Source organism: Lampris incognitus, chromosome 3 (assembly GCF_029633865.1).
Source record: "Lampris incognitus isolate fLamInc1 chromosome 3, fLamInc1.hap2, whole genome shotgun sequence".
NCBI classification, from domain to species: Eukaryota; Metazoa; Chordata; class Actinopteri; order Lampriformes; family Lampridae; genus Lampris; species Lampris incognitus.
Genome location: NC_079213.1, coordinates 82997092 through 83021987, shown reverse-complemented (window position 1 = coordinate 83021987; position 24896 = coordinate 82997092). Strand labels below are relative to the sequence as shown.

The 24896-nt window shown below is 45.5% G+C and overlaps 1 protein-coding gene across 3 annotated transcripts in view; it reads left to right on the top strand.

Moving 5' to 3' along the window:
- kank3 (KN motif and ankyrin repeat domains 3) overlaps positions 1-24896 on the top strand; it is a 54696-nt gene that overhangs the window by 7440 nt on the left and 22360 nt on the right. The window contains exons 2-9 of one of the 3 annotated variants that reach the window (XM_056278046.1): positions 9476-9576; positions 11899-11987; positions 12585-14471; positions 14959-15061; positions 15366-15602; positions 17080-17170; positions 18224-18443; positions 19960-20102. In XM_056278046.1, the coding sequence (XP_056134021.1) occupies positions 11951-11987; positions 12585-14471; positions 14959-15061; positions 15366-15602; positions 17080-17170; positions 18224-18443; positions 19960-20102 (2718 nt within the window). In that variant the 5' untranslated portion in view covers positions 9476-9576; positions 11899-11950. Of the gene's footprint in view, positions 1-9475; positions 9577-11898; positions 11988-12584; positions 14472-14955; positions 15062-15365; positions 15603-17079; positions 17171-18223; positions 18444-19959; positions 20103-24896 lie in introns of all 3 variants that reach the window. The other 2 variants (XM_056278044.1, XM_056278045.1) reach the window with 2 other exon arrangements.

The window sequence follows — 24896 nt, the reverse complement described above, 5'->3', positions numbered from 1 at the left end:
TACAGCCAGACGGATACCGCTGCCACTTGTACCACTGGTTAAGAAAGAACTGCAGCGCATGGAAAATTAGGGCATTATTGAAAAAGTGACTCAGCCCACAGAATGGTGCGCCGCTATGGTGCCGGTGCTGAAACCGAACAAGAAAGAGGTTCGCTGCTGCGCTGACCTCAGGAGGCTGAATCGAGCGGTGAAACGTGAGAAATACGTGCTGCCCACTATGGAGGAAATAATGCCAAGGCTCGCAGGGTCAAAGTTCTTCACAACGTTGGATGCAGCAAGTGGGTTTTACCAGATCCCCTTGCATGAAGACAGCAGGGGGCTCACCACTTTCATCACCCCATTTGGGAGGTATGCTTTCTGCCGCCTTCCATTTGGTATAACGAGTGCTCCAGAGATTTTCCAGAGAAAGATGGCGGAAACTCTGACCGGGCTAGAGGGCACAGAGGTGTACATGGATGACATCCTTATACATGGAGAGACTGAGGAAATCCATGACCGGCACCTAGCAGAGGCGCTGGGGGTCATTGAAACAGCAGGTCTCAAACTGAACCAAGCGAAATGCAAGTTCAAACAGAAACAAGTCCGCTTCCTTGGTCATATCATCAACGAGGCAGGCATCAGACCTGACCCGGACAAAGTGGCCGGAATAGAGAACTTTCCTCAGCCCCAGAACGTGACGGAACTCAAGAGGTTCCTCGGGATGGTGAACTATTTGGCAAAATACGTCCCAGAGCTGTCCACTGTAGGTCAGCCGCTTTATGGACTGCTTAAAGCAACGACAGAGTGGCTGTGGGGACCTGCACAGAACACAGCATTCCAAGACCTTAAAGCAGCACTCGCCACCGCCCCGGTACTCACCTTTTATGACGTCACTAAGGCTACGGTGGTGTCAGCAGATGCCAGCAGCTACGGGCTGGGAGGCGTTCTGCTCCAGCAGCACGGGGAACACTGGAAGCCCGTGGCCTACTGCTCCCGACGGCTGAGTGACGCAGAGACAAGGTACGCACAGATCGAGAAAGAGTGCTTAGCCAGCGTCTGGGCATGTGAAAGGTTCGAGAAGTACTTGTTTGGGCTTGACAATTTCAGACTTGTCACCGATCATAAACCACTAGTGCCTCTCATGAACAGCAAAGACTTGGATAATGTGCCCATTAGGTGCCAGAGACTGTTAATGAGGCTGATGCGTTTCAATGCAGTGGCTGAATACGCACCAGGCAAAACTTTAGCTGTGGCTGATGCACTCTCCAGAGGCCCAGAGCAGCGCTACGGAGATGGTGCTTCTCATGATGATGTTGCAGCGCACATTGATGCCATCGTGTGCCAGGTGCCTGCCACACCTCAAAGGATGCAGGAGATAAAACAGAGCACGGATGGGGATCTGCAACTCCAGACAGTGTTGGGCTTCATCAGACACGGCTGGCCTGAGTATGTCGATAAAGTGCCGGAGACAGTCAGAGACTTTTATCAGGTGAGAGGGGAGTTATCTGAGGTAGATGGTTTAGTCATCAGAGGCAGTCGTATCGTCATTCCCACAGAGATGAGGGAGGTGATCTTAGACAGAATACACGACGGGCACCAGGGGATAGTTAAGTGCAGAGAGAGAGCTAGCCAGTCAGTGTGGTGGCCCAAAATGACAGAGCACATTACAACAAAGATACAGCAATGTCAATTCTGCAGAGAACACAAGAACACACAGAGAAAAGAGCCTTTAATGTCAAGTGAGCTCCCATCCAGACCATGGCAGAAAGTTGGCATAGACCTGTGTGAGTACAAAAAGCAAAACTACTTGATAGTGTCTGACTATTATTCCAGGTTTTTGGAGATTCTAAATCTACCAACAACTACTAGCAGTCAGGTTGTAGCTAGGCTGAAGGCTACATTTGCACGTTTTGGTATCCCTGAAATTGTAGTTAGTGATAATGGGCCACAGCTAGTTTCAGAAGAGATGAGGAGGTTCAGTGAGGATTATGATTTCATCCATGTGACTTCAAGCCCACACTACCCCCAGAGTAATGGACAGGCAGAGAGGGCTGTTCAGATAGCCAAAAGCATATTAAGGCAGGAAGACCCTCTCCTCGCCCTGTTGACATACAGAGCTACACCCTCTTCTTCCACTGGAGCCAGTCCAGCGGAATTGCTCATGGGTAGGAGACTCAGAACCACCTTACCCACATTGCAGCATAACCTGAAACCGGCCTGGCCTAAAGAGGAACTGATCAAAACCGCTGACGCCGCAGCCAAATCGAGGCAGGCTTTCTACTACAACCGCAGGAACGGCGTGCGGACACTGCGCCCACTGAACTCGGGTGACGCAGTACTCACCAAACTTGATGGACAGAAAACATGGACAATGCCAGCAGTTGTTCACAGTCAGAGCTCCACTCCCAGATCCTACATAGTGGAGACAGCTCAAGGTGAACATTACAGAAGGAACAGGCGCCACCTGTTGGCCACACCTAAAACACTCACCTTTGTCAGCAGGGATCCTGACCATGTCACTCCAGGGGAGAGTGGAAACACGGATGAGTCCCGAGCAGCAGAAATGCCAACTTCCACACCATATGTTACTCGCTCTGGCAGGGTGAGCAAGCCTGCAATCCGGCTGGATTTGTGAGGCGTATGGACTTGTGTACTGTGGGAGATTTTTTATTTTTTTGTGAAAAGGGGGGTGATATACAGGTTAAAATTGTTGGCAGTAAATGTTCAGAGAAATGTTTAGAAAATCATCTTAGAGGGGGAGATGTAATGAATGAAAGGTCACGTGTTTAACTTGACCTACTCACGGGTGTACGTGCAGTGCGTGTGACGTATACAGGAAGAGAGAAGCGCATGTTATGAAGGTTGTATGTCGGATGAACGCTAGTAAAAGCTACACAGTTAAGAACCTACGAAGTCGGCTCGTTCTTGAATTATTCTTATGTCAGTAAGACAAGGCGTCTACGGACATTACAGTGACCACTGATAATGAGTGATGCAAAATACATAATTTTTGATACTCTGAATACTTGACTGAATGTTGGAAAATTCAAAATCTCTTGTTTTCCCTTGTTTCTTTGAAAGTGCAGCTTGAGAGATCATAAAGTGAGCGCGATTTTGAATACCGTGTACATGGGGCTGCCTACCAGTTGGTAGGCAATATGGCACCCATGTAGCCAGTTGGCCAGACTCTCTATACACGGTGCTGCAAACCACATGCCTCCTCTGATACATGTGGAGTTGCCAGCTGCTTCTTTTCACCTGACAGTGAGGAGTTTCACTCGGGGGACATAGCACGTAGGAGGATCACGCTACTCCCTCCAGTTCTCCCTCCCCCCTGAACAGGTGCCCTGACTGACCAGAGGAGGCACTAGTGCGGCGACCAGGACACATACCCACATCCAGCTTCCCACCCGCAGATACAGCCAGTTGTGTCTGTAGGGACGCCCGACAAAGCCGGAGGTAACAAGGTGATTCGAACCACCGATCCCCATGTTGGTAAGCAACGGAATAGACCACCACACCACCCGCACACACGAAGAACATACTTTTTCAATATAAATGTTTTCATTCAGAAAGAAACAAACACATATCCTAAAGAAAACTCTTCCTTTAAAACAAATTTACATAAAAAATGAATCCTATCAAATTAATAATGTTATCTCAGAGTTTCTTAGAGTATATGCAAGAGTGCCCACATATTTACCTCTGGCAGCGCCAATGGGAATCAAAGCCTTAACCCTTGCAGACCAAAGCCTCAGCCAAAGCCTCAACAGTACCACCCACTGAGCCGTGGGACCACAACAAACCCAACCAGTTACTGTGTGACTTACTGTGTGTCTTTGGCATCTACAAGCTCTATAAAGAGTCGAGTTGGTCCGTCTGAGCAACAGATCTGGATATTCTTGCTCATGAAAGCAAGCAGTGTTTGCTCCCCAAAATGTAATATGAATGAGTCAGACTGCTTTTGGGCATTAGAGACTGAGCTGGCAGGTGTGGTGACCAGTGGAAACAACATCTTACTGGTGAAAACATGTAAACCCTGCTTTGTTTCAAGGGGGGGGGGCTTCATTTGGCTGGGTGTGGGTGTTCTGAATGGACATTGCCTGAGACATAAAAATGTACGCTGTATAAACTTTGGTAAAGGTTCCTACTTTGAAAAATAGTGCCAAGATTATTCTCTCCAGCCGGTCACCAATTATGTTGTTATGCCAATGTTTTGTGTCCAGCCAAGCCTTGAATTGGCCTGAGGAGGTCCAGAATACAGTTTGACCTCCAGACGAAGCTGAAAGTTGTCATTGGACCTTGGCATTTATCTTCTTTGCATCCCTTCATTCTGAAGGAGAGGGTCCACTTCAGGGTAGCAGCCGCAGGCTTGTATGAGTACTAGGACCCTTTTAGAAGCAGCGTGGGAGAGCTGTAGGGCACGGCAGCTAATGTCATACTTTTATGCAAATGATACAGCGTCGTAGCCCAACTCTGAGCTGGTCCTTCAGATTAAGATGGCCGCCAAGGGTGGATGAGGGCCTGTCTGATGGTGATTTGTGCCTCTTGCTTAGTTTTATTCTTCTCCAAAGTGCCTTTATTGAATTTACTTTGTGACATTTTGAACCTGGAGCCCAGCAGGAAGAGGGGGAAAGGAAAGGGGGTTGGGGACAGAGAAAACAAGGAGGCCTCACAAAACGCTGCGAAGACAGCGTCACCACCAAAGTTGCATAAAGCCTCATTGTTGGCCTCAATGTGCTTTATTGTGTTTGCCAGTGAATCAGAGAGGATGAGGAGGAGAATGTGAGATGCATGTGATGTTTGTAAAAAAATTAGACATTAATTTCATGTAGGTTAGTCTGTCCTCCACGAGAGCCTCCAGATGAGAGGTCATAGACAGCAGTGTGTTGTTTTCACGGAGGAGACAGGAGTAGGTATAAAGTCTCTAGCAGCAATGAAAACACTGGTCCAGGGGGTCGAGTGTTACTTCCTTCACGATCTGGGTTTTAGTTCATACACGGCACCTGAAAAACAGACGCGCAAATACACAAACACACACACACAAATTTACACCAAATAAAACGACAAAAATTCCATGTCTACCCTCAAACTAATTTGATGTTGTTCGATGTGATGCATCATGTGATGTTAAGTGCGTTGGCTGGCAGTGGGACAGCGTATGTGGGTGTGTATTGTGTGTGTGTGTGTGTGTGTGTGTGTGCGTGTGTGTGTGTACGTGCGTTCGCAGTTTGGTTTTGTGTCAGAATGGCTGTTGTGTTTGTTCAGTCCCACCCCTTTTCCTGCGGCCTGCAGGAAACAGCTTTCAGGTCAAGCCGATGGGTTTCCTAGCAGGAGCGACCCCAGGTTCCTTCTGGGAGACAATAGGAGGTCTCCTCAGGGGCACTGGGTAGGATAGTCAAATGTGTGTGTGTGTGTGTGTGTGTGTGTGTGTGTGTGTGTGTGTGTGTGTTAGGGAGGAGTGGTGCCTTTGAGGGTGGGGGGGCTTCCCTTCAGGAAACTGCAGATTTATCCTAGCAGCTGAGGGGCCCTAATGGGTGTTTGTGTGTACATGTGTGCGTGCTTGCATGCGTGTGTGTGTGTGTGTGTGTGTGTGTGTGTGTGTGTGTGTGTGTGTGTGTGTGTGTGTGTGTGTGTGTGTGCGTGAGCTACAGAGTGAGAGGGTCTGTGCGTTTGTTTCTAGATATCTGAATGGCTTTTTCTTATGTAAAGTAGTTGGATAGTAGAAGTTCGACCATAGCTGTCAAATGGAATTGAAAGAGAGAATGTTTGGCCTCGTCACTGAAGACCAAAAAAAATCTTTCTTCACATTCCTTTAGTTATAGAGACTCATCCCCCTGCCTCCAACACTTGCACACACACACACACACACACACACACACACACACACACACACACACACACACACACACACACACACACTATTGTCTGTCAGAGTTTTCGATTCTCTCTTGCTTCCCTTTTCGGGAAAAGGGTGGCGGTCGAGATGAGGTCACTTTTCCAAAACATGGCCCCGGGCCACACGGTCAGCTCACCCCAGCAAAATGGCTCCTCTTCTATGAAGCCATGCTGGATCCCGAACAGCCTGCATTCTATAAAAGGATCTATCATTTTGAACAAATCCAACAAGCTTATATTGTTTCCCAGCACAACACAGAGAAATCAGAGTGTGCCAAGTGTCAGTCCTTGCCTATGTTAGCTTAGAAAATAAACTTTTCATGAGGTATTGAAGTGGATATGTCTACCAACCCCTCCATCCCCCCCAACTGCCCAACCAGCCTAATTGAATCCTGGGTCTCCGGTCTACCCTGTTCTCTCTTCTTCTCAGCTTTCTTACCACTACTTAGTCAACCCATGAAGATGCCATGGGTTGCCAACTGAGGGAAAAAAATCCGTTCTTCCTTTTCTCACCAGCCCTTATTTCCCGACTTCTCTAACTCAAACCTTTAGGTTCACACGAAGGTTTTAGTTACATTGGTGTGTCAGGGTGCAGGGTCTTCGAGCCTCACACTCCTCACTTGCGGTAGTTTGTAATGTCAGTGTTGTAGTATTGATGTACTATAGCAGAGCAAGTTCTGCAGAGCTGAACTGTTCCCATGAGCTAAACATCTTGAATGTAAATGAATGGTTTCATTTCCAGAGAGCTGGGGATCTCCCCAGGCTGCCCGGGGGCCACAGCCATCGTCTGTATTGTTCTGAAAAGCCGAACAGTCGATCTGTCCGCTGGTGCCCTCAGAGCTCATAAAGCAACTGTAGTTATGAGTGCAACAATAAACAAGAGGAGGAAACTTAATGCAAACTCAATTTGCAGTCATGGAAATATGCATGACTACTAAGACCAGCTGATTAGCCTGACATCAATTTGCAGAACAGTGCAGTGTTGCTGTTCACAATGGAATCCAATTTCGAAAAAGGTTAAGGCAGCTTGCTTGCTGTTATTGTTGCCATGTCTGGTTTTATGGGCTGTTAGCCTGACTGTGGCTGTGTATGTTTATTTTTGCAGAAAAATGCATGGTTCTTGTATGCACTTCAAGTGCGTGTGTTCTCACATGCCCGTGTGTGTACGTGTTCATACACATTTTTGTATGCTAGTGTGAGTGTGTCTGCGCGCGCACGTGCGGCTCTCAGTAGAAGTAAGGAATGCAGCTCCTCTCTTCGCGCCCTGTAATTTGGTGTCTGTCATCAGGTCCCAGAAAAAAACACCAACATCTGAGCTGCAGCAAGCTGGAGGAGAGGAGAGAGAAGTGGAGGGGGGGGGGGGTGGCAGAGGAAGATGTAGAGGAGGAGAGGAGATGAGAGGGGAGTAAGGAGGAGAGGAGATGAGAGGGGAGAGGGGAGGAGACAAAAAAGGAGGAGTAGAGCCTAAGGGAGATGTTTGGGATGGGAGGCTGGCTTAAAGAGGTTTGTTTTCTATCTGACTAAATTACTGACTGTCAGCTTTTATATTTGAGTTACTGACTGTCACCTCTTATATCTGACTAGGTTACTGTTTGCTGATATAGCTGATTAAGCTCCTGACCTTTTGTGCTTATAGCTGATTTAATTCACCGACTGTTGATTCTTACATTTGACCAATTTATTGACTGTGGGCTGCTGAAACTTAACTGTTGGGTCAAACATTTAAAGACCTGAGAGATTTCATGCAAAGTAGACACACAAGTCTTGTTTTGTTGACTTTTCTACTTATTGTATGTGTTGTACCCATTCAAGCATTTGTTGTTTTTTATAAAAATGTGTTTATTTGTTTGTTTATTGTTTTTGCTAAGGACATTGGGTGAGTTTAACGCTTTGAATTCCAATGTGTTAAAAATCGGCTCTTGGGCGCCCTTGTGGCTCACCTGGTAGAGTGGTACCACATGAGGCTGAGGCCTTACTGCAGTGGCCCAGGTTCGAATCCGGCCCGGGCCCTTTGCCACATGTCATCCCCTCTCTCTTTCCTGTCCCTCTCTGTTATCACTTTTAATAAAGCAAAAATGCCACACAAAAAAAATCTTGAAAAAAAAATCAGCTCATTGAGAAGCCATGAATGTGTTTGCTTAGCAATGCAAGCATTCAATCAGATCGTCATACTAGCTAGCCAACTTGTCCCTGCTGCCTCAGGAAAGTGCTGCCTGTTCACACAAATGTCCTCAACTGCAGGCATTTCAGAACACTCCTACGCCCCCTTTTACATATGCACCCAGACTTGCTGCGGCCCTGTTTAAAGAAAGAAACCTAGTGCTTGCGGTGATATATTTATGTTCTGTCTACATGTACATGTAGCGTAGGGAGCCAGATATTTCTCTCAGGCTGAGCGTAGCAGACCTGATGGTGTCAGGAGGCCCAGCTGACACACTGAGGCTAAGCAGAAGCTCCTCGATCCAATCTCCACGGGAGGTGAGACCGATGAGGCCAACGGACACGGCTTATTTCCCCAGATGCCTTTCCCTGCTGATAAGAGGACTGTTGGAGCTTTACTATTACTCAGCAGTTTGAATTGGTTTGAATTACTTGCCTTCATTTCTCTTTCGTGTTCTCTTTCTTTCTGTCCCTTTCATTGCGGCTTTCTGTTTTTATTATGTTTTTCTCTTTCTGTTTTCAAATTTCTTTCTCCCTTTTTGCTCGTTTTCATCCTTCCTTCCTTCCTTCCTTCACTGATTTAGAGAGATGCCATGCTTGAACGGGATCACATTTAAACCTACCCCAGCATCCATCCATGCCTTCATCTGTACCCCGAACCCCCCATACAAATACAAATGAGAAATAATGAATCTCTGTGGCCGATTCTTCAGTTTGCCGTTGCCAGCAGGTGATGAAAGCACCGAGGTATCAGAGGCATTAGTGGGCTGTTGTAGGGACGGTGTGGGGACGACCTGCTCTGCAGAGCTGCTGCGTGTTGCAGCCTGGTCACAGCAGCAGTATGTGTGAGGGAAGTGTGGGCTGGAATGTGCCCAAGGCTGTAAGGTTACAGGTGTGTGTGTGTGTGTGTGTGTGTGTGTGTGTGTGTGTGTGTGTGTGTGTGTGTGTGTGGTGCACCAGGCTTTTGTGAAGTGGAGGAATCACATGCATCTGTGATTGCGTGTATGCATGTGCTTTAAAGGAAAAGGCGTGTGTGTGTGTGTGTTTGTGTGTGTGTGTCTTGCAGATTTCCCTAGCCTTGCACGTATCTTCATTCCTCCATTTGTTGTGAGGCAGAGTCAGTAACCTGGAGCACGACTTAGCAGATGTTTACACTACTTTGACGTCCTGTCTATCTGCCCTCCCTCCCTTCCACCAACCCCCCACCCACAACTCTCTTTTTCTCTCATGATTTATTTCTTCCTTATCGCTCCCTCCTCTCTAATGCTGTCTATGTCTTTGTCCTTCACATCTCTCTCTCTCTCTCTCTCTCTCTCTCTCTCTCTCTCTCTCTCTCTCTCTCTCTCTCTCTCTCTCTCTCTCTCTCTCTCTCTCTCTCTCTCTCTCTCTCTCTCTCTCTCTCTCTCTCTCTCTCGCTCGCTCGCTCTCTCTCACCCAGTGAGGCGGTACACTGGAAAGTGATCCAGAGTTGGAGTGTAGCGGAGGAGGAATCCACCACCCAGACAGCTGCATGAGTCCTTCACTGAGTCACTGAGAGAGGTAACAATCTATTCTGATTGCAACAGTGACTCAGTTTTATTCGTTAATACATCAAAGCTAGGTAGCGAGAAGCTTATTTTGCAGGGGGTTTTTATTTATAAGAAGATTTTGTTGAAAAAAGTTCAGAACATAAATTTGATGTTGTTTTGTTGGCTCAATTATTCAGAGCAATGTTGAGCCACTGAGCCAGAGGAGGTCCACTGGTACACAAGTATTTAGTGATAGGTTGTTGTTTTTTTTAAATCAGTGCTCCTGCTCTACACTTTAGTGGTTAACCTGTAAACTTAATTTTTTTAAATTTATTTTATTTTTCAATTCTTTGATATGTTTTTAGTGTGGGTCTTTCTAGAAATGAGACGAGATTCAGGGTTCGTCTTAGTGTGTGATGCGCAATGCATGGTTAACAAACCAACGCAGCAAATATGCATCACCAGCCAATTCTGAATGAATAATAGCCAATGTTATTTATTCACTTATGTTATTTATCATCATGTTTTGCATCTGGTCACGATTCAGTGCATTCCATGTGCATCACAATAGACCTAACCTGCTTTCCCTTCATTTATCCATGTGTGAACATATATGTGGCTATGTGGCCTTAGATACATAAGCCATGAGTATATACATGCTTATGAGTATGCATATGTGTATTTAATTCTTCTGTCTAATTTTGGGAATTAGATAAAAATTCTAACTTGCCTCTAAAAGACCTCATTGCTGATACACAAATACACCATATCCACTCTCTCCTTCTCTCTCTCACCTGTGTGTCTGTCATCTCTCTCCCCATCTCTTTTTCTTCTTCCTGCACAGATGTTTCTGGAAGCCCCTTGGAGTTTCTGCATCTGTCTCGCATAGTTTGTGTTGTCTTTTTGTTTTCCCCCAGTCTTTTACCATTTATGTGTGTGTGTGTGTGTGTGTGTGTGTGTGTGTGTGTGTGTGTGTGTGTGTGTGTGTGTGTGCGTGCGTGCGTGCGCACAAATATACTGAACCTTGGTCTAGTGGTAATGATGCAGTTTATATGCTAATGAACTAACAGGTGAGATGCTGGTGCGCAGGTGTAAATAGATCCTGTGGTTTTACAGAAGAGTGACATGGACAGTGATACTGTGATGTGTCTACCTTGTGGCTTCTGGCCGACGCACATCCCTTTATTGTTGCTTTTGTTCTGGGATGTTTACCTTGGCTCTGCTCTGCACAGACTTTATGCCTACACACACACACACACACACACACACACACACACACACACACACACACACACACACACACACACACACACACACACACACACTTTTTAGTTTAAACACATTGAGCAGCTGCTTTTAACCACTGTAACTTACATTGAGTCTTTGCTTCTTTGACTGTTACAACATTTTAAGTACCCTGTTGTAACGAGGTCAAGCGTTCAAAGCCACAACACATCGACAAAGAGAATGCAGAAATGTACACCCACACCCTCACAAAGACTCAATGCAAGTATACATGCAAACACACGCACACACTCACACAAAAAACCTGCTAGCACAAGTATATACAGTACAAGTATGCAGGAGCATATATTAACACACACACACACACACACACACACACACACACACACACACACAGCTGTAAGATGTGGATGATGTCATGGTTAATCCCCTTCAACACCTCCGAAGAAGAAAAGCAAAAACGAGCCATTCTTCTTGTACAAAACATCTATACATCTCCCAAATTGACACACCACATGAATTCACCTTCTGCTAGGAGACAGCTCCTGGGCTCTCTTTGTTTGTTTTGGTCGTTGCATGCTAAGCAGCCATGAGATAACACATAAAGTTGTTTGGCTCTCACTGCACCGGCTTTGTAGTAGGTTTACAACTCCAATAAAGGAACATCTACATCTGGCGTTAAACCCACAGCAGGAAAAACCACTGATGAAGGTTTTAAAGCCATGGTCTCCCGTAGGAAGGCAGTGTGCAGTCTCCTAATATTTGACTGAAATATCTGAAGATTTTTTTGCTGCAAAATGAAAATGCCTACCATTTAGAAAGTGTGACACCTGTACTTACAGATCGATTGCCAGAATAAAATCAAAGCAAATTGCGTGTGTGTTTTTTTTTTTTAGGCGAGTAGGGAACTTTTAGCTTTAGGTTAACACAATCCTAAATAGTTTGCAGTCTGAATCATCCGTGTTGTAGAAGTATTAAGTGATAACGTCACGTATTGGTGCTAGATGATCTTGTAGAAATGAGCTTGTTATTTCATTGTGTTTTTGTAAGCATATTTCTGGACATAACAGTGACGCTATTGTTGACAACCTGTGTGTTCTTTAACCAGGTGTTGAGTTGACTCAATCAGGCTGACTGCTGAAAGTTACCCATTCAGAAAAATGACTCAGTCGGTGCAAGTTAACCCCAAGCTGCCCGGTAAGGATCCACTTAATTCTATTGAAAAACTGTTCTGCTTATATTTGACTTTACATCTCACCTTTTTGTGATTATTATCACATCAATATATACCTGGTTGTCATGAAGTTCAGTTGTTATTACAGACAGTCTTTCCACTAGGGCTATATTCAAATAGTATTTTCATTTATAGTGTTTGATGGAGCTTTCTTGGAATCTTGCTATTGGTAGATTTCCTGTATCAGCTCAATTCAGATAGTGTTTGGTAAGGAGAATTTGCAGAAAGTTATACTAAATAGACTTTCAAGTATTTCTTTTTATTGTCAAAGCTTTCTAATGCTCATCACATTGTTCTGTGTCAAACCCACCTAAACCAGCAAAGACAAACCAAAAAAAGTATTTGTTAATACTTTGTGAACCTTATCTGATTATAGGTTGAGGAAACAAATGTATTTGCATTCAGTTTACATTGGAAATTTTGCTTATTGGTTTATGCATTATGTCAACTGTCTTTGCTCCTGTAACAGTGACAGTACTGGAAAATTAATCTTTTCGACATGATGTGTGGGTGTTGCCCCATGTGACGTTACCACTGATGTAGTCATGTTGTGCCTACAGATCTGGGTACACCATTTCTCTACTCTGGCCCGGAGGAGGCTGAGCAGACAGGCTCCTACTCCGTTCAGACTCCCTACGGCTTCCAGCTGGACCTGGACTTCCTGAAGTATGTGGAGGAGATCGAGAGTGGGCACAACCGCCGGCGGGCACCAGTGAATGTCCGCCGGTCCAGCCGCGGCGTCAGATCTTCTCAGAGGAGCCCTAACGTGGGGGGACACACCAGTGGCTGGACCTCTACTGAGTCTCTTGCATCCCCTGTCAGCGAGGATGGCAGAGTCCCCCCTCCGCCCCCACCTCGCAACCGCATCGGTTCGGCACCCTGCGAGGGGATCTCTCTTTCCCCTGTGACTATACTCGGTGTCCCTCCACTGTCTGCGGGGGCCAAGGTGCCACCGCCACCACCTCAGCGCAATCCCAGAGTGGAGCGGACTCTTCTGGAGACCAGCCGGCGGCTACAGCAGGAGCAGAACCACCAGCACCAGAACGGTGGTCGCCTCCAGCTTGCAGAGCCGCCAAAGCCAGTCATCAAGGCCACTGTATCTTCCGCGGGCTCATCGGGCATTTCTGCCTCCACCACCATGGATGTCCCTATGTTGCTTCTACCTTCATCCTCTCCTTCTCCGTCTCACAGTAGCTGGACCAAACCCAGTCCTCAGACGTCTGGACGGAGTACACCAGCGCTTGGCCCCACTGTGCCTCAGATTGCCGCCAACCAGCTGCAGACGGTCAGGGAGCAGATGGCTACGGCACTGAGACAGCTGAAAGAGATGGAAGAGCGAGTGAAGGGCGTTCCAGCGCTAGAGAGAGAGTTGGCCAAGCTCCGTGCCGAGAAAGACATGCTCCTATTGACCCTGCAGGAGAAGAAAGTGTCTGAAGAGCATGCCCCAAAACAACAACAGACAACAGAGTCCTCCACCCAAACAGCAGAGGCCCTCCTAACACCAGCTGACCCCTGGTTTCAGAGTCAGGGAACACCTCCCACCTCACCTGGTCGCAAAGGCCCCACAAAATCCGGGGAGCTGAAAAGGTTGACTGAAAAATTCGAGGGGCGGTGTGAGAAGGCGGTAGAGCCTTCTGTGGAAGTTTCAATGAAAGCTCCGCAGAAATTTCCCGTTGTTGAGAGGAAGTCGGTGGCTGTCGGATATGACAGGCCAATGAATTCTGTTGTGTTCTACTACAGCCAGGGAGTAAAAGATGCTGCCGAGGGCACTGAGCTGCATGTCTGTGAGAAAGGCACAGGGACGGAAGCCATGCTTGTTTGCACAGAGGGCACACAGACGAGGATTGAGACAGAAGATGCTGAGGTGTGGGTGATGGAGTCACTACTTGGGTTCACCAGTGAAGCCCAGCGGGAGATAGACACCTTACAGGACACTATTAAATTCCAACAGGAGACCATTGTGGTTCTCCAGGGGCGGCTGAGTCTGGCGGACAAAGACCTGGGAACTCTCAAAGCCCAGGCGGAGGAGAGGAAGCCCAAAGTCATGCTGAACAAAGGAGTTCTTGCCAAACCGGACACAGTGCACACCCAGGTGGAGACAGCAGCCTCCACTTTACACAATGTTGCTGTTTCTTGTTGTCCTGAAGTGGCCAGTGTGTGTGTTGGTCAGGACTTAACAGCCAACCCGTTTGAGCAGGGAACCCAAACTGACGATATGGTGATAGCAGCAGAGCCTGTGCCTGTTACTAAATTCAGCACAGGGACCCAATGGGAAAATCTGTTTGAGGAAAAGGTGGACCAGCAGACTCTCATAGATACAGTGTTAAAGAGGAGACAGGTAACCATTGCTGAATACAAGGTTTCCCCAGAGGAAGAGGTGGTTGGTGCAACAGAGAAAAAAGAGGTGGAACAAGGAGTGGTGACAGTACCCAGCAACCCAAAGCCAGGTGAGAACCATGTCTTGTCAAGACTTAAATCAAAAGCATTTATTCCTCCATAGTGCGCTGAATGACATGGAAAATATTATCAAGATCATCATAGGGGATTTTACACAGTATTGATATATATCATATCTGCTTACAGATGCAAAAATACCATGTTTAAGTATCCAATTGAGGTTCATCACATTAATTGTTTGGTAACATTAAGTGTAATGTCAAAGCAAAACTACTTTTCAAATAGTATCCCCTCAAATATTTAAGGCCTTGTTTTGTGAGAAATTTTAAGTAATACATTTTCATTATCCTAAATTTAGACAAAAAAAATTGTCCGTCACGATATGACAATATCCAATATTCATCCTTATATGATACCATGGAAAGACGATAATTATGATGATATTGAGTTATTGCCCATCTCTATACCAAAGTACAACGTCAAGCAGGATTTCTCTTTAGAAGCAGTTTGAAACATCTGCATTCCCTGTGTCAGCAGGTACGTTGAAATCCATCATGAAGAGGAAGGATGGGAGTAACTCGAGTGAGAATCGTACAGGCAACAAGAAGAGCCTGCAGTTTGTTGGTATTCTCAATGGAGGGTGAGTGACACCAAACCTCCACACATTCTTACCACACAGTGAGAGAAATGTGGCGGTGAGAGTTCTGTAACCAAAAGGTTGCAGGCTTAAGCCCTGTAACAGCCATTTTGTCCTTTTGAAATGTCCTTGAGTGAATTTGATATTGGACCCCCTCTGGTTCAGTGACTTTACATTGCTGTGAGAGACAGTGCCAAGTAAATGTCTAAGAATGTAAAGAAACTGAAGTTATCTGTTCACATTAATACATTTATGCTCAACACTTATATATATATATATATATAAGATTTATTTTTGTCATCTCCAGGTATGAATCCACATCTAGTGAAGAAGAAGAAGAGGAGGAGGAAGATGAAGAGGAGGAAGAGGGAAGCTCCTCGGGGCAGAGTGGAGAGGAGGAGTGCTCAGACAGCAGTGAGGAGGATGAGGCGGCCCTGGAAGAGGAGACATCTGATGAGGAGAGGAACATCAACCTCGATGAGACCGACACGGACGAGGAGACCCTTACAGTGGAAAATGACGCACCTGATGCTGTGAAAGAGAAGTACACACATGCATCAAGGCCACATATTCACTTCTTGTCTATACTCACTTAATCCAATTCAGAGTTTTGGGGGTTGGACTCTATCCCAGTAGGCATCGGCCAGAAAGCAGAGAGACACCCTGGACAGGTTGCCAGTCCTTCACAGGACCAACACACATAATCACCCTCATTGCTGTCCATACCTATAGGCAATTTCGGGTCTCAAATTAACCTACCATGCATATCTTTGGACTTTGGGAGGAAACTGGCACATGCAAATTCAATACATAATGGCCAGCATTGAACTTCTTGCTTTAAGCCATCTGTTCTAACCTATGAGACATTTTGCCACCCATTAGCTTTAATTAAAAAATATCAACACTCAGTTATTTGTTTTTCAAAATCAAAAGAGGCTTCAGGTTTTTTTTAGAAGGGAAAGAAAGATAGACTATTTTAGAGAATTTGTTGAGAGTGACTAGTTCTGTGAATTTCTGTAGATTTCTCGGTTTACACATCACAGACACCCTCACATGGTCTCTCAGCACCGATTGCATCCTGAAGGCCCAGCAGAGACTGTATTTTCTGAGGCATCTCAAGAGTTTTGGTACTCATAATAAAACTTGTGAGTGGCTAAACTTTTATGGCAGTACCATGAGGAGTGTCTTGAGAAGGCTGTATCACAGTGTGGTTTGGCAACCTGACTGCTCTGGACTGCAGACTGCTACAAATGACTGTACAGACAGCAGCAAAAAATCATTGGCATGGAACTACCACAACTTCATAATATTTACACCACTCGCTGCAAAAGGAAAGCCCCAAAACATCATTAAGGACACCAGCCACCCCACTTATGTTCTGTTCTCACTCCTTCCATCTAAAAAATGTTACCGGAGCATCAAATCACACACCACCCGTCTCAGTAATAGTTTCTTTCCACAGGCAGTCAGGTTGCTCAACAGCAGACGCACCCATATACACCTTAGATTGTTGTGTTATTGTGTATTTTTCTATACTGTGTATATAATGTATAGATTCATTGTGTACATAGTCTATACAGGTCTGTAGTTGTTTTGGGGGGTGGTGTGTCCTTGCATCCTTTGTGTTAAGGCAGAGAGCCAGAGCACAAGAATTTCATTGTATTCAAATACACATGACAATAAAGTTTAACTTGACTTGAATGAGGGTTCCTTACCCACAAGTAAAGTTGAATTTCAAAGAAAAATTTTCATTTCATCCAAGTTAAACAAATGATAAGGATTTGCACCCCATCCCCTTCCCCCAACACATTACAAGCAAGCAAATTTAAAGCACCGAAACAGAATGTTTGTCAAAAAGTGTGTCAAAAAGAAAAATCAAGAAACACCCTGTAGGCTGCATGATTGCTAATATCACACATTCCCAAGTTGCCCTACATGGTGAACAAAACAAAAATTACTTGGTTCTCAATATTTTTCAGTACGCTGTTTGGTTTTATTAAGTTTCATAATCCTTGTCTCAGGTTTGAGCTGAGCGCCAAGATGCGGGAGGCCTGCCTCATTCTGAAGAACCACCTGAATGACGACATCCAGACTCTGAAGAGTAAGGAAGTGGTGGGTCCCTGTATACTTCCTACATCCCTCTCATTCTCTTTGGGGTTTTAGACATTTAGCCTCAACTCTGGAACCATGTCAGCATGGTGATTAATGTTAATGGATGACCAGAAATGATGAAAGCCACAGAATCATTTTTTTTATATGAAAAGCTGAATTGATCCTGGGCGGCACGATGGCGCAGTGGTTGGCGCGGTCACCTCACAACAAGAAGGTTCTGGGTTTGAACTCTGGGGTAGTCCAACATTGGGGTCATCCCGGGTCGTCCTCTGTGTGGAGTCTACATGTTCCCCCCGTGTCTGCATTGGTTTCCTCCCACAGTCCAAAGACATGTACGTCAGGTGAATTGGCCATACTGAATTTTTCCTAGGTGTGTGTGTGTGTGTGTGTGTGTGTGTGTGTGTGTGTGTGTGTGTGTGTGTGTGTGTGTGTGTGTGTGTTTGTTGGCCCTGTGATGGCCTGGCGGCCTGTCCAGGGTGTCTCCCGCCTGCCGCCCAGTGACTGCTTGGATAGGCTCCAGCATCTTGCGACCCTAATTAGGATAAGCAGCTTGGATAATGGATGGATGAATTGATCCTATTTGCTGATTTTCTTTTTGCCAGGGAATGTGACTAACACAATACAGACAATCACAGTTCAGCAACAAATTCTGTGTAAACGTGGCAGCAGCTTGGGCTGAGTCATAGTGGTATCTTAACTGCAGAGGATCATTGCAAAGCCTGTTATTGAGTCTTTTGGCAGGATGAGCCACTAGTGAAAATCACTATGACAGTCTGGCAGTGTGCTCCATAGAAATGAATTTAGGTGCTGTTTTAACTTTACTAAATAATGAGGCAATCAGGATTGGAAATTACTGCTAAGAAGATACTAAAATAAATTTTTCTGAAATTGGCAGATTTGCCAGCTTAACGAGCCAGAATAAAAAGTTATTTTCCTATCCTGGACTTAATTGAGTTAAGACTTTAATTGTTTTGATGTGACTTGGGCACAGCTGTGTTCTGTCAGTTCTTCATTCATGATACCCCATACCCCCCACCCACACCTGACCCTCAGCTCTCCAGCACCCATTCTGTTCAGCTGGAGTGGTTCCGGATCTCCAGCGGAAAGATGGCCCAGCCATCGCGGGTCTCTGACTATTTGATGGCTTTCTCAGAGATCTCGGCAGGGCTGCTGGAGCACATAGTCAACATGACCGACGGCAACGGGAACACGGCTCTGCACTACAGCGTCTCCCACTCCAACTTCCGAGTAGTGGGGCTGCTACTGGACACAGGTCAGCAATGAGGAGTCTTGGTGTAAAGGGGCAAGTGTGTGCGTGGGGGTGTGCATTCGAACATATGCTTATGTGTGTGTCTAAACCTGATGGGTGGTGTTGGGGAAAGGCCACGTGTCCTGGTTAAGCCCAGTGCAACACAATGTTCCCATGGAGTTTAGCGACACTGACTGAAATGAGAATGACACTTTGGGATTAATTTTCATTTGGTGTGATGTTATGATTACATTTAGCAATTTCCCCCCCTTTTTCTCCCCAAATGTATCCATTCCATTACCCTATTTTTCGACCAGTCCCGGTCACTGCTCCACCCCCTCTGCCAATCCGGGGAGGGCTGTAGACTACCATATGCCTCCTCTGATACATGTGGAGTCACCAGCCGCTTCTTTTCACCTGACAGTGAGGAGTTTCAGCAAGGGGACGTAGGCTATTTCCTCCAGTTCCCCCTCCCCCCTGAACAGGCGCCACGACCAACCAGAGGGAGCGCTAGTGTAGTGACCAGGACACATATCCACATCTGGCTTCCCACCCGCAGAAACAGCCAATTGTGTCTGTAGGGACGCCTGACCAAGCCAGAGGTAAAACGGGGATTCGAACCACCGATCCCCGTGTTGGTAGAAAAAAGAATAGACTGCCATGCCACCTGGATACCCCACATTTAGCAATTTTGATTTTCTATGTCAAACAAGTAAGAAACTAAATAATTTTACTGGATCCTATGCCAACATCTTTACTACCTTCCTCTCCAGTGGAATTTCATAATGAAATTAATTAATCTATTATTGTGATATGATGGAATAGCTGCTGTATAATGTAAGACTATACTTCAGTTTGCCAGCCTCATGCACAGGAGCCAAACTGAAAAGCTGTTGCTTTTCACTTTGGCTCAAAGCAGTTTCAGTTTGTGGGGCCTTTGGCTCTTTAAGCCCATTCCCCACTATGCCAAATGCATAGTGGGGAATGGGCTTAAAGCTCAAGTATCTAACCATTTCAGCTAATGGAATTGTTGGTAATTTACTGTATTATGGGGCTCACAAGCTAAATATTTTGTTGATTCTTTTAAAATATATTTTTGGTTTTGCTTTGCCAGTTTAGTTTTTTTTTTTTTTTTTTTAGTTTTGCTCTCATCAGAGCTCATGCATTTTGAAAAAATAAAGGCATTTCTGCTACTTCCTTGAGATGGCTGTACGGTAAAATATATTATAGCGCCCTTAGTCAGTAACCGGTAAAATAGTTACACTAGAACATTTATTTCAGCGGGTCCCTGCAAAGTACTTAAAAGCTGTTCAGAGACATCTCACTGTGTTTATTATGCTGGCTTGTGGCCAAACAAATTTGATTCCATCAAGTTGTAATCTAAAATAAATATTACCTCACCATGAAAACCCATTTGGCTATGTGTGTGTGTGTGTGTGTTTGTGTGTGTATGATAAGGTGTAGTGCATGCATACACACACACACGTGTTGGTGTTCATGTGTGACCTCATGTGTTTATATGATCATGTGTTCCCTGCAGGTGTGTGCTGTGTAGATAAGCAGAACAAGGCTGGCTACACGGCCATCATGCTAGCTTCACTCTCTGCTGTGAAGGAGGAGGAGGACATGGCTGTGGTCAAGAAGCTCTTCAGTCAGGGCAACGTCAACGCCAAGGCCAGCCAGGCATGTTGCCACAAGTGAAACAGCCCCCGGTTTATACTCATTCACATGAAAAAAAAAAAAGTCTATTGCTGAATCATAGCCTGGAGCCAAGAGTTTCTTAAAGACCGCCTACTGTAGCCTGTTTTCTGCAGCAATTCATTGGCACTCTGGGAATGTGATGTCAGCTCTAGCAATCAGAAGTAATGTGCTAACACTAGAATACCAGCTCGGCTGGCTTGGTTAAAGGTAATTGTTTGTCGGTAAAAACTTGTGGGTCATGTTCTACTGCCTGGTTTTGAGATGCCAAAGTTGGGCTACTGAGGAAAATTACGTATGACTAAATGTAAGTATTTGGCCACAATTTCAAAAAGTGTAATTCATATGAATAACTCACAAATGTTAGCTTTTACAGGAGATTTACCTAGATGCATTAGTGTGGGTCTGACGATAACTGCCTCACTTCTCTGTTTCCTGGTTCAGAGTGTATTATGGATTGTTTGATTTCGCCAAAGTGCTTTAAGTGTCAAACACTGGTTGCTTGATGTCCTCAAAATGCTTTTTGATGTTGGATTTGTAGATGCAACAACGATTTGCAAATTGGATTTGAAGGGGTGGAAAAACCACTTTGCAGATGTTTTGAGAAGCAGGTGAAACATAGAAGAGCAGTTGTAGGGATAATGTCCGTCCTTGTTTACTGGATATCCCCACCATCGAGAGTGTTTTGAAAGTTGTCGCTGTTGTTCAAAGCCAGGAACTGTGTATTAGGGTTGTACTCGGCTCCTGCTGCACATTGGCTTGAGGAAAACATGCAGTCTAGCATCTATGAGGATCTTATGACTTCAGAGCAGTGCAGTCTCTTGGATTTGTTTAATGAAGTTGTGCATGTGTTTGGACATGGCGCCTGACAGGCTCTGAGGGCTCTGCCAAGTCATAGGACTGTGCATTTAAAGTATCAGCAGCTATAAATCTAATCAGCAGTATTTGTTATCCTTGCTTTAGGAACCAGACCACGCAGACATTGATAGTATGGTGTCGTGGCTTTTAGCGACAATCTTTTCCCTTCATACTGTAAGGTTTGTTTAGAGAAAAAGTGGGGATAATTGTTTCACCTGACAGTTGGAGACATACTCTAGCTGCTGATAAACACCTTTTGAAAGGCTCAAAAAATGTTGTGTCCATCAAAGCGATAAATCCCTTTTTTTTTAAATTTCAAAGACGAATTGGTGACATTAGGTTGCAGCTTTAGAACGAAGAGAAGCGAGTTTTGATTTCAACCAGCAATACAGTGGAGGGTGAATTCAACTAAACTTAATTTACTGTTTACCTCCTTCCTATTTGAAGAGTAGGGTTCACCTAGCACTTTAAACCTTTCAGATGTTAATTCAGTCGTATGGTGATTGCCAACACACAGTTCTGATCATTGTTCAGTCACCTCTTATTTACCAGTCCATCACCAGCTTTATCAAGGGGTAATCTTTTTCCAAACTTCTTGTAAGTCTGGATATTTACAGCAGACATAACTCTCTGCACGTAATACAATTTATTGCCATCGGCTGAGCTGTCCTCAGTTTGAATGTTGTACTGAAAATCTGATCAGACTCATCATGTTTATTGGCCATGTAGGTTGGAATTTGACTCTGGTTTTGTGGCTCTCTCAGTGTACTTAAACATAGAATAACAACATTACAACACAACAATCTTCAGATACATACACAAGGATTGACTTATACAGGCAAAATAAGAGGTGATAAGGTGCAATGTCGCAGAGAATATATCAGAGGTGCTGAAATATAGATGTTAGCAGGTTACTTACATACATGCCTGAGGTAGATGGACATGACAGAGCGTACCAGTATACGTACAGTGTACAGTACAGTATATACAAAATGATTGGATTTATTTGGCAGTGTTAAGCGTTCATTTGGATGATAGCCCACAGAAAGAAACTGTTTTTATATCTGGCTGTTTTGGGGTACAGTGCTCTGTAGCGCCTGCCAGAGAGGAGGAGTCGGAACAGGTTGTGACCAGGTTGTGATGGGTCTGCAGTGATGTTGCCTGCCCATTTCCTGAGTCTGGAGGTGTATATGTCCTGAATGGAGGGCACTTTTCCACCAATGATTTTCTCTGAAGACTGTCCATTGTAGTCTGTCCCTGTCCTGTTTGGTGGCTGAACCAAACCAGACAGTGATGGATGTGCAGAGGACAGACTGGATTATTGCAGTGTAGAACTGAATCAACAGTTCCTGAGGCAGGTTGAATTTCTTGAGCTGGTAGAGAAAGTGCATCCTCTGCTGGGCCTTTTTGATGATTGTATCTATGTTGGATGCCCACCTTAGGTCCTGGGAGATTGTAGAACCCAGAAATCTGTAGGTTTTCACCATGTCTTATATTCACTCAATTTATTTTATGTGTTTAGTCATATTTTGTGTATTGAGTGTAAAGCACTTTGTAACTGTATGTTTTTACCACCATCCTGGACAAGGTCAGTAATGGTTGTGTCGTCCGCAAAACCTCAGGAGTTTAACAGACAGGTCACCTGAGGTGTAGTCATTTGCATAGAGGGGAGAGAACACATCCCTGGGGGGTGCCAGTGCTGATTATCCGGGTGCTGGATGTGATTTTCCCAGCCTCACCAGCTGGGAGTCTTTCAGGAAGTTTTTAATCCACTGGCAGATGGGGATTGGTACAGTGAGCTGGCTGAGTTTAGAGTGGAGGATATTTGGGATGGTGGTGTTGAACGCTGAGCTGAAGTCCACAAACAGGACCCTTGCATATTTCCCTGGAGAGTAGAGGTGTTGGAAGATGTGCAATCCCATGTTGACTACATCATCACTGCAGGGTGTCGAGCAGAGGGCATGTGATTTCCTTCAGGTGGGCCAACACCAGTCACTCGAAGGATTTCATGACCACAGACGTTAGGGCAATGGGCCTGTAGTCATATAATCCTGTGATACAGGGTTTCTTGAGGACCAGGAAGATAGTGGAGCTCTTGAAGCAGGAGGGAACTTCACAAAGTTCCAGTGATCTGTTGCAGATCATTGCTGAAATGGGAGCCAGCTGGTCAGCACAGACTTTCAAACAGGAGGGTGACGCGCCATCCGGGCCCAGTGCCATCCTGGTCTTCTGTCTCTGGAAGAGCTGGCACATGTCTTCAACACAGATCCTGAGTGCGGGTGGGGGTTCAGTGGAGAGGGGAGAGTGGCTGGCAGGGAGTGCAGTTGGTTGTGTGGTGTGGCTGGAGAGGGTGATGGGTGTGAAAGTTTGCTTTTCAAACCTGCTATAAAACCCATTTAGGTCATCAGCCAGTTGATAGTTCCCTGCAGTGTGGGGGGATGGTCTCCTGTAGTTGGTAATATCTTTCAAACCACTCCAGACAGATGATGGCTTGTTGGCAGAAAAGCTGTTTTTCAGTTTTTCAGAGTAGCACCTTTTTGCCACTCTGATCCCCTTTGTGAGTGTATTTCTGGCTTTGTTGTACCAGATCTTATCTCCACTCCTGTAGGCTTCCTCTTTGGCCTGACAAAGCTGCCTAAATTTTGCTGTGAACCAGGGCTTATTGTTGTTAAAGGTACAGAAAGTTTTGTTGGGCAGGTGTCAGTAAGTTCGTCCAGGTCTGTAGATGCAGCCTCAAAAACACGCCAATCAGTGCAGTCGAGGCAGGCCTGGCGCTCCAGTTTTGACTCATTGGTCCATTTCCTCACAGTTTTTACCACAGGCTTTGCAGATTTTAGTTTCTGCCTGTAGGTTGGGATAAAATGAGTCAGACAGTGATCAGAGAGGTCCAGAGCTGCACAGGGGACAGAGCGATAGGCATCCTCTAATATTGTGTAGCAATGATCCAGTGTTTTTGTCTCTGGCAGAACATTTAACATGATGTCTGTATTTTGGCAGTTCGTGTGTGAGGTTTGCTCTGTTAAAATCCCCAAGGATAATGAGTAGGGAGTCTGGATATTTGTGTTCCATGTTTGTCTTTTTTTTTTTTTGCTCCCCCCCCCCCCCAACTGTACTTAGCTAATTACCCCACTCTTCTGAGCTGTCCCGGTTGCTGCTCCACCCCCTCTGCTGATACGGGGAGGGCTGCAGACTACCACACCATGCTTCTTTTCACCTGACAGTGAGGAGTTTCACCAGAGGGACGTAGCATGTGGGAAGATCACGCTATTCCCCCCAGTTCCCCCTCCCCCCTGAACAAGCGCCCCGACTGACCAGAGGAGGCGCTAGTGCAGGGACCAGGACACAACCATATCTGGCTTCCCACCTGAGGCCAATGGTGTCTGTAGGGACGCCCGACCAAGTCAGAAGTTACACGATTTGAACCAGCGACCCCCATGTTGGTAGGCAACGAAATAGACTGCTACGCTACCCGGATGCCCTTCATGTTTGTAACTTGATCAGCCAGGTGTTTTAACACCACTTTAACACAGACCTGGGGTGGGATATAGACACCGACTAGAATAAATGATGAACATTCCTGTGGTGAATTAAATAGTTTAAAGTCAATGAAAAAGATCTCTAAGAGAGGAATGTAGGATTTCTTCAACACTGTGACGTCCTTACACCAACCTTCATTAATGTAGAAGCATATGCCGCCACCCTCTTTTTTCCCCGATAGCTCCATTTCACGGTCTGCTTGGAGAAGTTGGAGGTGCAACAGATGAAGTGTACTGTCCGTTATATACCGTTATATGCTCACTAAGCCAGGTTTCAGTGAGACACAGGGCAGCAGATCTGGAAAAGTCTGATTTTTTTCTGTTCAGTAGGCAATACAGAGAAATGATGGAAATAAGGTTAGACAAGCACTATTGTGACATTATA